The sequence below is a fragment of the Esox lucius genome, chromosome 23, assembly GCF_011004845.1.
Source record: "Esox lucius isolate fEsoLuc1 chromosome 23, fEsoLuc1.pri, whole genome shotgun sequence".
NCBI classification, from domain to species: Eukaryota; Metazoa; Chordata; class Actinopteri; order Esociformes; family Esocidae; genus Esox; species Esox lucius.
Window position 1 is genome coordinate 16,118,736 of NC_047591.1, and position 15,509 is coordinate 16,134,244.

Below are 15,509 nucleotides of genomic sequence, written 5' to 3' on the forward strand. Positions count from 1 at the left end.
AGGTTGAATCTTAAATGCGGCTGGACTGATCTTTGGTCAGATGACTTCACCATGACACGTTATGGCTCACCCCCCAACTCTGTCTTTTTCTGATGAGTCACTGGTTAAATTGGAAAACCATAGACAGAACTATAAGCGTGACTAAATCATGGCCTACACACACAAATGATGAATCAATAGCAGAGGTAAATTAATTTTTAAAAAGTGCAAGCAGGGCAACCGGAGCCACAAAAAGCAGACAATGACTCATTTCCCCTCGCTCACTATTTAGATGTATAAGTGTGTGTGTGTGTGCTTTTACGTGCATGTGGATGGATGAAGAGATAGTGTTCTGGAAAAAAACATAAATCCACTGTGGGAGGATGAGAAAATATGCTGTTGTTGACAAGGTGGAACTATTCCATCAAGCACCAGGTTAGCAGGGTGGGTAGGACAAACACAAAGTCAACATTATTCTGGTGATTAAGGTCACTGGGCAGGAATGTAGCCCTGAGCTACAAGTACAGATGATGTCTCTGTTCAGATTAACTGTCAGGGGGTGGGGAGAGGTGGACAAGGGGTACAGGTGCACACACAGCAGAGATGGATAGCGAATGTGTAGGAGCAAGAGAGGACAGAGAGAGATAGTCTAGAGAGATGGAGGGGAGAGGGAGTGAGAGAGAGAGAGAGAGATGGAGGGAACAGAGAGAGAGAGAGGGGGAGAGAGAGAGAGGGGACAGAGAGATAGTTTAGAGAGATGGAGGGGAGAGGGAGAGAGAGAGGGGACAGAGAGATGGAGGGAACAGAGAGAGAGAGAGGGAGAGAGAGAGAGCGCGGGGAGAGAGACAGAGGAGAGGGAGAGAGAGGAGACAAAGAGAGGGAGGGTAGAGAGGGTGAGAAAGAGGGGTGAGAAAGGGAGGAGAAAGAGAGCAAGGAGTGAGGCAGGCGGGAGAGGGAGTGAGACGGTGAGATTTCCCAGTGCTGAATCCACCGAGTGGCCATGTACGTGTGTAAATACAGACATTTCCACAGATTCCCAACCATAACATCCATCTATGTAATCCCTCTTGTTATTTCCCTTTTGTAACTGAGCAAGGGGGCGGAAGTGTGTCTGCGTAAGGGGAGAGACGTTAGCAGCTATTCCTGGCCTTTTATTAGGATGCTGGTTAAATTAGCCTGGCCCTGGCCACCGGAGGCCAAGCAGCCCCGCTAGCCAAGAGGGAGTCAAGCAGCACTTTCAGATGGAGGGCACACACACACACACACAGACACACACAGACACACACAGACACACACAGACACACACAGACACACACAGACACACACAGACACACACAGACACACACAGACACACACAGACACACACTCAGCAGATTGGCATGGAATCAGAGATCTATTCCTGGGTGGCTGTCAGTCTTCACCGACTGATGAGGAAACAAGTGCACATGGCAATTTGGTCATATCCCCGCTAATATGGCTCCTGCAGAACATTCAGCCAACCCCTAAAGAGAGCTGCTGAGAGAGATGGAGTCTTTAGGCTGCACAATAACACACAGAGGCAGACACAGAGAGAGAGACGCGCAGAGAGAGAGAGAGAGAGAGACGCGCAGAGAGAGAGAGAGAGAGAGACGCGCAGAGAGAGAGAGAGACGCGCAGAGAGAGAGAGAGAGAGAGACGCGCAGAGAGAGAGAGAGAGAGAGAGACGCGCAGAGAGAGAGAGAGAGAGAGACGCGCAGAGAGAGAGAGAGAGAGACGCGCAGAGAGAGAGAGAGAGAGACGCGCAGAGAGAGAGACGCGCAGAGAGAGAGACGCGCAGAGAGAGAGACGCGCAGAGAGAGAGACGCGCAGAGAGAGAGACGCGCAGAGAGAGAGACGCGCAGAGAGAGAGACGCGCAGAGAGAGAGACGCGCAGAGAGAGAGACGCGCAGAGAGAGAGACGCGCAGAGAGAGAGACGCGCAGAGAGAGAGACGCGCAGAGAGAGAGACGCGCAGAGAGAGAGACGCGCAGAGAGAGAGACGCGCAGAGAGAGAGACGCGCAGAGAGAGACACGCAGAGACACCCTCAACCACCCACCGCATACAGCTGGTGAGACCAGATGTGTGAGAGAAATGGCATTATTAATGTGCATCTATATATAATGTATACTTACTGTCTGTTTATCTGAGCACGTGTCTGTGTGTGTAAGTCTCAGACTATTTGGATAGTAAACAAAACCAGACGTTGAAGACTGACTGCCCAGTCCATTAAACTTCTGACAAGCCTTCTCGTAAAATGGACAAAGATTTAAGGTGGACAGAATGAAAGGGAAATAGTGCGCATGCGCACATGCGTGCCCAGCTGCATTCCAATTGGTGATTTAACAGGCGGTCCATAGAGAGTAGGAGTGTGTCCACCGCCATATTATTCACTGCAAACGTTATGGTTGCCAGGTAAATTAAGTAAAAGAAACATTTGGTGACCAGCCCAATCAAGGCACAGCAAAAAATGGCAACTGCCTCTGGAACACACAAACCAACTCAAAGAACTTCATAGTCCAATGGACACGTGCACCACAACAAAAACCTTAACCAAGCAACCACCATCTATTGATGATGAATTGTCTCTAAAACGTAATTAACTATCCTTTATGCACAACCTTATACGATCTCCTAAACATAACCATTAATGCCTAAACTTGCTCAAATGCTAAAACAGGAAAATCAAAGTGATTATCAAAGTGATGCGGAAACGATTCACTACAAGTAACAATTTCCAGGTAACAATTTCCAAGACACAGGAACAGCCCAACACACACCCTTCTCTCACAGCCGTACATCTTACCCCAGAGATATCAGCCACTCTGTGAATAGGAACCTCCTTCTTGCTGTGCAGCCCTTTCCCGTTCTTGATGGCCCTGCAACCCATCAGAAGCAGACAGTGAGGCCGCGCCATAGTCCAGTGAGTTAAGGAGAAACTACCAGGCCTTTGACCCGGACACAGACACGGAACTGGTCCTAATAACCATTTACTGCGGCTCAGAGGGCACATGGTTTCCTCCCGCCCCAGCTCTGCCGCCAGCCGTCATGGATCGGCGCCGGGAGGGAACGCGAAATGCCTCATTTAACCCCTTCAAATGGAAACTGTAGTGGCGGAGCACATCGGATGGGGAGATGAACCTGGGGCATGGGGAGATGGGTGGCTTTTTATGTCCTAATATGGCACTCTCCCCTGGTGTGATGGCCACTACAGATCCAAATTAGGAAGGACTTGAGGGCTGAAGCTGAAAGCTAAAGGTGAAAGAACGTGATTAAATATAATGGGAATTGTGGCATTGAGTGTCTTCTGAGGGTCAATTTTATGTGTTTTATCATTGTGTGCGTGTGCGAGAGAGTGTGCACGTGGAGACACACGTGTGCTTTTGCCCAGACGTGTAGAAATCTTTTTTTAAACAATGCCCATGATTGCGATCTTCCTAATGATTGAGTTGTTTTTCAGTGACTAGATGTCATAATGATAGTTTCCCACCTAAGGCACTTTGAAAGCCAGAAGAATAACACCCACCCAGAAAGCCATTTCATGTAAAGGTGCAATCTGCTTCAATCAGGTTTAGTTAATCTGGTTTATATGCTGGTTAGTATGATCCAAGTTCGTTTAAAACAGGGCTGTCCAAACCTCTTCCTGGAGAGTTACCATCCCTTTGTTTCAGTTGAACTCTAATCCAGCACACACGATTCTAAAAATAAACTGGTTGATAAGACACACCAGGTTAGTTATGACTTGACTTAGATTGGCAGCTCTCCAGGAAGAGGGTTGAGAGAGACAGACCGATGCAGAGTAGCTCAAATCATTGCCTTAAGTGGCTAAACATCAAAGTTGATAATATGACTTGAGGTGAAATTATTACAAACGGGTGAAAGATGTGGGTAAATTATGTGCGTAACATTCTGTTTATTTCAGGTGTGTCAGCTCTCATTGCTTTAGCAATTGGTACAATGATCAACAATGATAATCTTGGTGAAAGTGTAAGCATATAGTTAACCTTGGGCAATGGCTCAAAGTCACGCAGTCTTGCAGCCAGCAGCTTTCAAAAGCAGCTACCTAGAACTACTCAAGACATTTAGGGCCGGTTTCGCAAACACAGATTAAGCCTAGTCTAGGACTAACAAATCAATTTCAGTATAAAAAGCATTGAGCTTGTTTGTTTAGTCCAAGACTAGGCTTAATCTGTCTGCGAAACCGGTCCTTATACTCTTACTAAGCTATATAATTAAGAAAAGCTTAGTTGTTTATTGTCTTTACATTTTGACAGTAAGGAAATCTACCCTATTACTAGTTTGTCTCTCTGTCCCTTTCCCCCAAAAGATTTGGGAAACAAGAAATTCTGCAACAGGGGCACATTTAGCTTAGCAACACCAGGTTAGGTCTGCTTCCCAAATGATTTGGGGGAAATGGCTATCGTATGATTTATTCCACAAATTTAAGCTAATGAAACTACTGATAAACATGACTGGTCAAATCATTTTGCGGCAGCAACTGATTCATCCTCCACAGAAAATACATCAAGCTAACAATATGATAACTAGGTTAAAGATCCACCAAAGAATTGGCAGAATCACATTAATAATAGGTGAGAATTACGCAATCTCAGCAAAAGAAGCCATTTCGGTTCACCACACTTACCGTGCTTCTGCAGCCAATAGCTCATCGTAATGGGAAGAACGCTGGTCATCATCCTGTCTGTAGCGAATGACTGTAGCCAAGCCTTTACTGACTAATGCCTCTGCAATGTTACTGTGGGGAGAAACACAGTTGTAGATTAATTTAAGGAAAGGTGACTTTTAACCAGGAAATAACCCAGGCGTTAGAAATGCTTTTGCTTTGTTAAACCTTTATTTCAAGCCAAAAATAAGCAGAGAACCCCAAAGAAAAATGAAAAACTAAAAAATTCACTAACAAGTTACCTCAGAACCCCGGGGAGGGGGGGGGGCAGGGTAACCAGAAAAGAAAGATGTAGTTCAATGTAAGCTCTCTGCTGTTAGCTTGGTGCCCTTGGGCAACCACATAGCTGCTAAAGTGGATGTGAGCAAGTGTGCTTGATGCAAGCTCGTCTTTCCAAAAAGAGTTGGTGTCCTCCAGCGTGTTTTGTTAGCCTGTCTGCCCGCACGCACACCGTGACCATAATTGAGAACGTTTGGCCTTTGGGTTTAATTGGTGAGAGAGATGATGGAGAGAGAGTGAAGCAGAGTGAAAATATAAACACAAGGCTAGCAAATTACCATAAAATGTGGAGATGCGAAGTGTTAAAAAGAAATGTTCTCTGTGGCTGTCGCCGCTTTGTGTCATTTCATAAAATGTCTCTTAGTCATATTGAGCATGAAGTCGTGACAGTGACTTTAATGATAATTCACGCTAAGTTCAGGGCACACCCCGAACTTAGCGTGACAACGCAAAAGAGTTGCAAACAGCCTTTAAAATACACCCTTAACAAAGGGATTTAAACATTGCCACTCTGTTGCGCACTTGTGCAATTAAGCTGCAATACTCGTCCCTCATTCAGGGTGGTTGCCCCTTTGGTTGATGCTTGGCAATGTGGGTGGATTGATTTCATGCCTGTTGGGCCCTGTCCAGGGCCTCCCCTGGATAGGGCCACAGTGTCACTGGACATCCTTGTCTCAGCCCCATGGTCTGACGCTGCTTAATTATTGTGCTGGGGGAGTAGGGTCAGTTCTCATTCTCCACTATGAATCCCTGTAGATCTAAGGAATGCATATTCTATATTTTCCTTGTCTTCTGCCGTTTTAAACTTGAGGTCTTGGCCCACACCTGAGGAGTACCAGGCTTAAAAAGACCCGTTGCTGTCCCCGTCCCAAGTCCTCCTGTGCTTTAAATAAAGAATATGTATGCTACCGCCATTTATTAGGGGAACTCATCTTAAGATCGAAGGACTCAGCCTGCCGTTTTGTATCAGGTAATGAGGAGACGACGTCCATGGGAAGTGTATAAACCACCTTTAGAGTGAGCCCCTGAAACTGTAGCGAAGCCCCCTTCACTAGCGTGCCTCCCACACCGACAACCTCACCGGTAGTGGTATCTAGGACGGTGCCTGCGGGCACCACTGTGCTCCTCCCCCTCGCCTTGTGCTAAATGGGTACGGGGGGGGAGTGGGGGTCTGGCTCGCCACGTGAAGAGAAATCTGGTACGCCATAAGATCACACTCTCAGGCACTGCCCCAGAGCTCTAGGGCGGCCCGGCCACCTGCTGCCCACAATGCACCGCCGTACCCAAAATGCATCGCGGAACGTCTGACTGGTAATTGGTACGGTCCCGCGGCATGTGCTGACCTACACTGGCACGGAATCGATGCTAACTAGCAAACTAGCCGAGGCGTGGATATCGGGGTCCAGGGGAAGAAAGGAGAGGTGCTCCGGAGCCCCAGTCCAATTCTTTTAACAAAGGCACAGAACAAAAAGAGCAAGACAACAACACCATGTGCACCAGTGAAAAACACCCTCAAAGGACATTCGACACTGTGGGAACGGCATGTTGATTGAAATGGATGTAAAAATAACTGCCATTTACAGCTACCAAGTAGATTCAACCTGTCCTGTTTTTTTTGTTTGTTTTTTTTAGGGCTTTTGCTTCTCAACAACTAATCTAGACCCTCTTAACGCAAATGGCTTGAAGATGGATATTTCGATCAACTCGTGTGAATGAGCTTGGAGAACGTCCGACCAACATTGTAGGTGTTTCCCAGAACCAATACTGACGTATAACAGACATGACGAATGGTAACCGGGATGTGGGGGGGGGGGGGTACTCACATGCCCCCGATGGAGACCGTGGCACAGGTGCGTTCTGCGAAGGCCGGGACGCTGCTGGTCTCCGAGGCTGTGGTGGCGGCTCTGATGTAGTCCACGGTGACGTTCACCTGAAACCACAGGACACAGCGTCGTAACAGCGTTCGTTTTTAGCAGCTGGATATTCGGCGGAACTGGGACGTAGACTGTGGCCGTCACATGGTACAGAACACAACACGTGACTTCACACGCGGGGAGGAGAGTCGCCGTGTCAATGCCTTTCGTTTCCCGTGACACATCAACCTATTAATAGTGAATTATTAACATGAAAAGGCAGGAACGAAAAGGCAAAAAGCCACCCGCAAAGGATGTCATTAAAGAGGAAAAAAATGAAATACTGGTAATGGATCAAGTACAACAACCTGATGTTTATGTATGTGTGTGCACGTGAGTATGTGTGTGGGCTAGCTTCCAAGGTCACCCACAGTCAGTGTAAATCATGTCAGACTGTACATCTCCCCAGAGGACCAATGTCCAAACATTGGGGCTGTTTTTAACCGCACACACACACACACACACACACACACACACACACACACACACGGCGGCAGATTGCCATCAGACAGCGACAGGCCCAGCAGTACACAGAACATGTCTTATTGGCTGGCGGGGGGAAACAACTGAGTTTAGATGGAGAAAACACTTCCCCTATTCCCCATTTCCTACACCACAGACAACAAAGAGCCAGGGAGGGGGGGAAGGCAGGGCGGACAGAGGCAGGGGGAGGGAGGGACGAGCAATGATGTCCCCACAACACGGGAGGGAGAGCGTAGGGAATCTCTAGCCTAGCTTCTCTCCCTGTCAAACAGTCGAGGAAGAGCTATTCAGAGATAGAGGAGCCCGGGTACCCACAGCCCCATACACTGGGAAACAAAATGAGACGCACGGAAGGGGGACATTGCCATTAATCTGGGGACACGGCTGGACAAGGACACGGGGACAGAGGCTAGTTGGGTTCTGGGAAACAGGGGTCACGAGCGTGGATGTCACAGCGTTGTCTCTGTTAAGGCAGGGTAGACGGATGACAGGGCCAGGCAGGGATGAAGGACGGGTGGGAGCCGTGTGGCTCGGCTTAGAGAGATTCTGGGGCACCAGTAGAACCAGAACATTTGCTTCATGCTACGATTAAGGACTGCCTGAACAGATGCAGGTTTTTAGCAACAATTGGAGTTTGATTGTCTTTTGCTGTAGAGTGGAAAATTGTTGAAATGGCTGAGGCATACTAAACAGATGTAATGGAACGGTGGATGACTAAAGTCTTCGGAGGCCGTTGCATGCAATTTCACGTTAAAGCAGAGCTAACCGATTGAGTGGAATGACCCCGTACAAACCGAAACACTTAAGGCTCTCTTTTCCCATTTAACATAGAAAACAGTGTGGAATAGCCAATGTTACTGTCAATAACATTGCTATAAGATGCTCTGAGTCATACAACCACAGCAAACACACACACACACAAATTACCATAACTCAATCTGAACCGCATAATGGAAATTCCATTTAGCTCCGACTTCCCACCGAGGCACCTCATTTTCTTACAAATGAACGCGGCTACAAGCCTTTTGTGTGCCCAGTCTCCAACAAATTAAGCGATTTCCGTCCCGCCCAGTGAAGAAAAACTAAATGTATAGTTTTGGGTTTGTTTGTGCTTTTGTGGTGCCTTCGCAAAACATACACATCCTATAATGTGTGGGCATTGTTGGCCAGGGGAAAGCATGTTAACACAAGGTGAGACGCGAGATGGGTGAGAGAGATGGCAGGGGAGGACAATAGAAAATATTCTCAAATCAGCGCACAACACAGACCGCCTGACCCCATTAAGTAAAAGCGATGATAGATAACAAGGTTTGACAAAGCAACGGTAGATTAGAGGATCCACAGTGTGCAGATCCCCCCCGATAGACGAAGTCATTTAGAACAGACCCAGAGAGAGGACAGGGTGGGGAGATTCGATAAGAGAACCAAGACGCGGGGGAACCGTGTTTGTTCAGACTGGGACCACAGGCTCGGAGAGAATCCTGGCTGTGGGCGCGTGTTAGTGTGGATTTCCAAGTGTAGGTGCACTCATACATAAGTAAGAAGCAGGGCCGGTCAGACACAGGGTCGGCTTGTGAGAGCCGCCCACAACACAAGGTTGCGAGTGCTTGAGCTGAACAGGCTCCAACGCAACGGGGGAAAGTCTAATGCATATTTTATGGTTTAAAAACGGAGCGTCAACTACGGCTGCAACACACCGCTGTAACTCCTTCATCTTAAAGCCCTGGGTGTGGAGGGAAAGGGGGAGCGCGGGGAGAGAGAGAAGGTGGCAGAGGGAGAGAAGGAGGAGCGAGAAGTTGAGAAGGAAAGAGGGAGCCAGATAACTTTATATCGCCGCTGTTAAAGCATGCGCTCAGATGGCCCCGCTGTTGTTAACACGGCCGTGAAAGCAGCTGGCTATCATTTAGAGAAGCGAGGCACGACGACTGTGAAAAAGGGACCGTTGCTAGCGAAGCGAACCGCACACTCCACACAAAGTCCCAGCTGGGACCCCGGGGGCCCCGAGTATTCAGACACCGACACAACCGGACTCTCCCTTTAGTGACGGGCAACACAAGACATCAAACGGCAAGACGTGTCGCACGCGCACGCGCACGCACACACACACACCGAGCTGCATCGGTGCAGCGTAACAGGAGCCACTTGAACAGGCTGGGATTATCGGAATGTGCTCTTCTCTGATAAGTGGATTAATGCAACATTTTCATTTGACTTTTTCTGCTGAGGCTGAGACCCGGCGCGCAGAAAAGAGAAGCAGCATTACTTATAAAGTTAGCCAAATCTAGCTTTGGATTATGTCACTGAGCAAAGCGGGGTTTTCAATACGAGGACAGCACGGCGAGTGAGAGCCAGAGAGAAATAGAGCGAGAGAGGTAGAGGAGGAGAGTCAGATGGATATAGAGAACCAGGAAAGCGGTTGTCGGCAGATTTACCTTAATTACCCTACACACACACATACACACACACGTAAACTTCTCAGGTTTACTGGAGTGTCTGTCAGTGCCGGGAGGGAGAAACAAACCGAAATCTACTCCTGTCTAAACATCTGATGATGTGTACAGCACGGCGCTGAGAAGGGACATTGGAATAGTGGATACGTCAAAAATAAAAACACAACTGTTCATGGGAATTTTCAAATACCCATCCCAAAATGACTAGGTTTCAGTATTTGTAGGTTGAGTTTAAAAAAAGCTAATAGGTTATGCAATCTCTTTAAATAACACTTCCAAATACTAAGATGTATTTCCATTCTCAAACATATGCTTTAGAATGGAGTTCAACAACATACACGAGATATAAACTAAACACTGGAGAACTCTCAATGAAAGTGAAATGGATCAGTTCAACCCAGTTGTTTAGGATCAGTCAAAAAAAAATATACTTACAATAATAACCAACAGACAGACAGCTCTGTCAGACACATGGAAGGGAAACCTACCGTGATGGAAGAAAGACCCTGAATATGAATATTGAACATGCTCAAAAAACTAATGAAACGAAGCTCAGCCCCATTGATGGAGATGGAAACAAAGAGAGCCTCATATTTATTTGATGTTTCCTTACAGCAAAGACCTGTGAGGCTCCCACTGACATTATTCCCAAAGAAAGCGAGACTATAATTTATTGGCTGATTACGTCCATTGTATTTTAGAGGAGCCCACCTCTCACGCTTTAGGCAGTGACAACAGTTTAAATTCCCGAACGCCCTAACCTTTAATACATCAAGTAAAATATGGACCGGAGAGGACCACGTGGTGTGTAACGCCCGGCAGGTGAACCCTGCTCGGGGACGGCGCCGCTTCTCGTGTGCTGTCCCAACGGAACCGGCGCTACCTTGTTAAACTAATAGAGTCTGCCATGCTGTGCGGGAGGCGGGGGCAGAGCGCGGCCAGGCTCGGAGATGGGGCTCTCAGACGCGCCGTGCACTCCAGAGCACCCGACGTGTCTGAAAATACCAGAGTACCGCCGTGTCAAGTCCCAATTACTCAGCTGATGAAGTAAAACGATGGCGTCCGCGGTGCCAAGCGGACTGGGGCTGAGAGAGCTAAAAGCAGCCTCTACAGGCTCTTAAATAAATCTGCACCATTTGTATGGTGTATCCAGGCACAAAGGCTTGAGCAGTACTTTTAAATCTCCTCTGTCCTTTGTGTTGGCTGATTAAGTAAAATGATGGCGTCTGCAGTACCAAGCAGAACAGGGTTAAGAGGGAGATAAAGGCAGCCACTTCCTATTCTGTGTCCGTGTTGGTTCTTTCAATCAGTTTGAGGTTTAACACCAGTGCGCACTCTCATGAACTACAACACTTAATGGGAGTAATCATCTTTGATTGTTCCTCGCCGTGCCTTCGAATGGCTGTTGCCATGGGAGCGGAGTTTAGCGTGTGCCTAACCTAAAGATAATAATAGTTAAAAAGGTCTCAACGAGTATCTGGGAAAAAACATGTTTATTCTCAGCCATGTGTCTCAGCAACAACACAGGTTATTAAAGAACGAGAAGGAATTCTAAGTGGTGATCAGACCTGGACTTTAGATATTACTCAGAACAACAGACAGAGGTGGGGGGGGGGGGCAGAAAACGGCAGAGGCAGACAGAGGCAGAGACAGACAGAGAGTGAAGGAGAGCCAATAAAGCTCATTCGCCCTAGGCAAAGTAATGTTTTAGTTGATTTATAACAACGTGATACAAGTGTTTTCTTCAAACCCCAAGCCGTAAAGCACAGTAGCACAGCCCTTTAACTGGACTGTCAATGCCCTGGATGTTTATAGTGGACCGCGGTGTGGCACGGGAGGACCTGAATGCAGATTCCCAACACAGCTCGCCATGTGCATGCACACTTTTACAGCTCAACAGAACCGCATGTCATTACGGACACACGCAAACACCCGGCTGACGGTCGCGCTGTGGATTTAACCAAGCAAAACACCCTGACACGCGTGGGGAAACACACAGTGCATTTTTATGGGGCCAGACATGATGAACACACGGTTGTTATAACATTTTAATACCGGTTTAATAACCCCTTTTAATATCCGGTCATGGGTTATAACGACCACTATGAATGACGACACACACTTCCAAAGCAAAGGTCAGCATTGGGTGTCAGGCGAGGGGCAAACAAACATCTATGTGTCAAGATAAAGCAGAGATAAGTGGTCGAAGTGATAGGAAGTGTTTCTGGCTGAAGTGAAAGTAAAAGGGAAAACAAACAGGGACCAACTAAGTGTTAAATATCCACGTTTTATGTAAAGGTTCAGGGTTAGTGTTCGGGCTAAGGTTAGCATTTTAGATTTGGAGATTCGCATTAAAAGCTGCACTAGGTAGAACATTTTCAGTAACAAAAATACTATTACAGCATTTTGAATTTGCTCACCGGTCAGAAAGTGGTTCCGCACCAATGCCCCATTGAGAAATAAATTCAGAATAATCATTTGAAAAAATTATTTACCTGTTTCAAAAAAGTGATAGCTCACAGGTAAAATGCGCGTTCACAAAACAAGCCAACGAGGAATGCCCGCCTCGCAGAGCAGGATTGCTGGAACAGAATTGGCTGGAAAGTAGTGGCAGGCACCAATGATTTATTATATACAGTTGACATTCCACTGGCACAGAACTGTGTTGCGAAATAACTCTTAGAGGGCCTCATTAGTTTACACTACATGTACATAGGGGACAAAATGTTAATTTTTTTACTGAGAAGAATCCTACCAAGTGCAGCTTTAAGGTTGGGCATTCAATCTAATGTGTTAAAAGGAAATGTGAGTGGCAATATGTACTAAAATTAAAACAGGTCTCCAGGGATTCAAATTCACAAGGTCAAACCACCAGTTTACAGGTATTAACACACAGACATCGTTACATAGGGAAAGACCAAACATAGACCTACTCAAATGCTCAGCCAAAACACGTTCCTGTCTGCGAAGTGTTTAACCTCTATGGACTCGTATCATCCAGGGAATGAAAAGAGCACCTTGATATTAACAAACTAGCTAACAGCAGCACTAAGGCGGCGATACAGAAAACAATCGTCATTTGACAAGGCAATATTTGTCAAAGAACGAGTTTGTTGACTGCCAGGGACACGTTTAATACCCCTGAGGGAACATAAGTCCAAACACTCGTACGTTCGGGCTCCATCTATCTGGGAACTTATGAGGAGACAATTCCAGTCATCGATTATAGGGTTGAAATGAAAAGACAGAACGGAGCTGGCCTCAAGGACCTGAGTTGAGTTTGAGGGAACGTCCTAATGGAAAAGTGTTTACCATCACCCCCTGTTAGGTGGTTGTCAGGTAATTTACTGAAGTTTCTATTCACTTTGCTAAAGGCCTATTGATCTCCATCCGGTGTGATGATCTGATCCCAGACATGGGCCCATGCGTGCGCACGCAGAGACACACACACACACACACACACACACTTTGACAATACAGACCTTCCGACTTAATTCAGTCATCACAAATAGCACACCATCATTATCACCGCTTCACTCTACACTGGCTTCAGGGAAAATAGAGAATATTAAGTCATTACAAAAGCATTAACAGTCACGATTAAAACGAATATGAGGGGGTGAGTTTCCAACTTTGTATTGAATTCGAAACTCTTGTGGCCCCTTGTTCGGTGAAGTGTGAAAAGCCCACAGGATAGTGTGTGTGTGTGTGTGTGTGTGATTTGCAGCCCCTTTTTAACTTAGTACTTCAAGCACTGCTGTGAAGACGATATAAATTGCATTGGCCCAGCATGTATAGATAGGCCCGACAAATCAAAGACACACACACACGCACACGCACACACGCACGCACGCACGCACGCGCACGCACGCACGCACGCACGCACACGCACGCACACGCACGCACACGCACACGCACACGCACGCACGCACACGCACGCACACGCACGCACACGCACACACACGCACACACACGCACACACACGCACACACACCGAGTTTATGCTGCTAAGCTGCAGGGCTGGACCCAAACATGATTCACATCCAGAGAGGGAGTGAGAGATGGAAGGCCCAGATATAGAGTGACTAGATTACATCTCTTGATTAAAATCAAATAGTCAGCCAGTGGATGAGACAAGGGGGGGAAGGGATAACTTCACTAACTTAACTTGACGTCTATCAAACTGTATAAACCAGCACAGTAGGTGAGTTATTCCAGATGCGCGCGCGCGTGCGTGTGTGTGTGTGTGTGTGTGTGCGTGTGCGTGTGCGTGTGCGTGTGTGTGTGTGTGCGGAGGATGGAAGGAGAAGTGATGATCTAGACTGGTCCAGGAGAACAGTGGGAGCCTCTGCAGATGAGAGTTGGTTCTTACCTTTTTGCCAATGAGCTTCTTCCTCATGAACTCGCGAGCCTCAAACATGTAGGGGATGTCGTAGAGGGGCCGGAAACGCTTGTCTTTGTCTTTGTTCTTCTCCTGCGGGAGGAGGGGGGGGCTCGTGTCATTATTCAAACACGCACACAAACTGAACATATTAGCATTTTCAAAGGAGAGCATTTTATTTCATTCTCTTTCAGTATGCAAAAAAAGACAGACATTCAGGAACACATTTACCGGGAATGTCACCCATAAATACACACAGAGAAATGAGAAGCACACAAATAGAAAAACAGAGCTACGGTATTCAACAGGAGTCAGTGCTGAACCCTTTCTGCCCCGCCCGTGTGAGGTAAACACTGTAATTATCGGTCCCCACACACACTCCCAGCTCCTGTCCTGCTCTCCACTGTGGGCCACTGCATTGTGCTTCCTCGCGTCAGGCCAGACAAGTGCGCAGTGCAGCTGAGCATATGGAACGCTCAAGGAGTGGAAGCATAGGGGGAGACGTTTGAGTGTTTCTCAGGTGAAGTACGCACCTACTGACTGGCACGACGCACCTACCGACTGGCACGACGCACCTACCGACTGGCACGACGCACCTACCGACTGGCACGACGCACCTACCGACTGGCACGACGCACCTACCGACTGGCACGACGCACCTACCGACTGGCACGACGCACCTACCGACTGGCACGACGCACCTACCGACTGACACTACGCACCTACCGACTGACACTACGCACCTACCGACTGACACTACGCACCTACCGACTGACACTACGCACCTACCGACTGACACTTGCCTTGCATACTCCGTGGTCACTGAACATCGTTCAAAAGGACCTCACCTGTCTGTGAGCAGAGGCACTTGACTTCACAAAAGGGCCTCCAGCTACGGTAGAAATCACATAATCCTAACCGTCTAATGTGGTTTCTTTAACCTTGGCTAAAGTGTAATGAAGTTTGGGGCGATTAGGTTTCGCCTTTTTTCCTCTCACTCACGCTCCCTTTTCTCCCTCTCTCTGGCTCAGTGAAGCGCAGTGCTTTTGAGAGGTAAGCTAATCTCATGCCCAGCCAGTGGAACACTCTTACGGCTGATTCCCAGAGCCACTGTCCTCCATTTTGTGTCCGCTGGGGCTTATCACAAAGACCTTTCAACAAAGCTCAGTTACCTTGAGATGAGGGGTCTTTGGTATACTGCCCAGGGAGGAGAGTCCACCATTTTGTGTCAAAAGAAGCTTATCGCAAGGCCTTTCACTCAAACCCAGTTACCTCGGAATGAGGGCCTTTGCTCTACTGCCTAGGGAGTGAATCCACCATTTTGT

General features: G+C 47.5%; 1 protein-coding gene across 1 annotated transcript in view; it reads right to left on the reverse strand.

Moving 5' to 3' along the window:
* Nucleotides 1-15,509, reverse strand: part of snd1 (staphylococcal nuclease and tudor domain containing 1) — a 182,970-nt gene that overhangs the window by 134,708 nt on the left and 32,753 nt on the right. The window contains exons 11-14 of the mRNA XM_010887370.5: nucleotides 14,176-14,277; nucleotides 6,781-6,887; nucleotides 4,640-4,750; nucleotides 2,801-2,873 (exon numbers count right to left, since the gene is read on the reverse strand). Of these exons, the coding sequence (XP_010885672.3) occupies nucleotides 2,801-2,873; nucleotides 4,640-4,750; nucleotides 6,781-6,887; nucleotides 14,176-14,277 (393 nt within the window). The remainder of the gene's footprint in view (nucleotides 1-2,800; nucleotides 2,874-4,639; nucleotides 4,751-6,780; nucleotides 6,888-14,175; nucleotides 14,278-15,509) is intronic.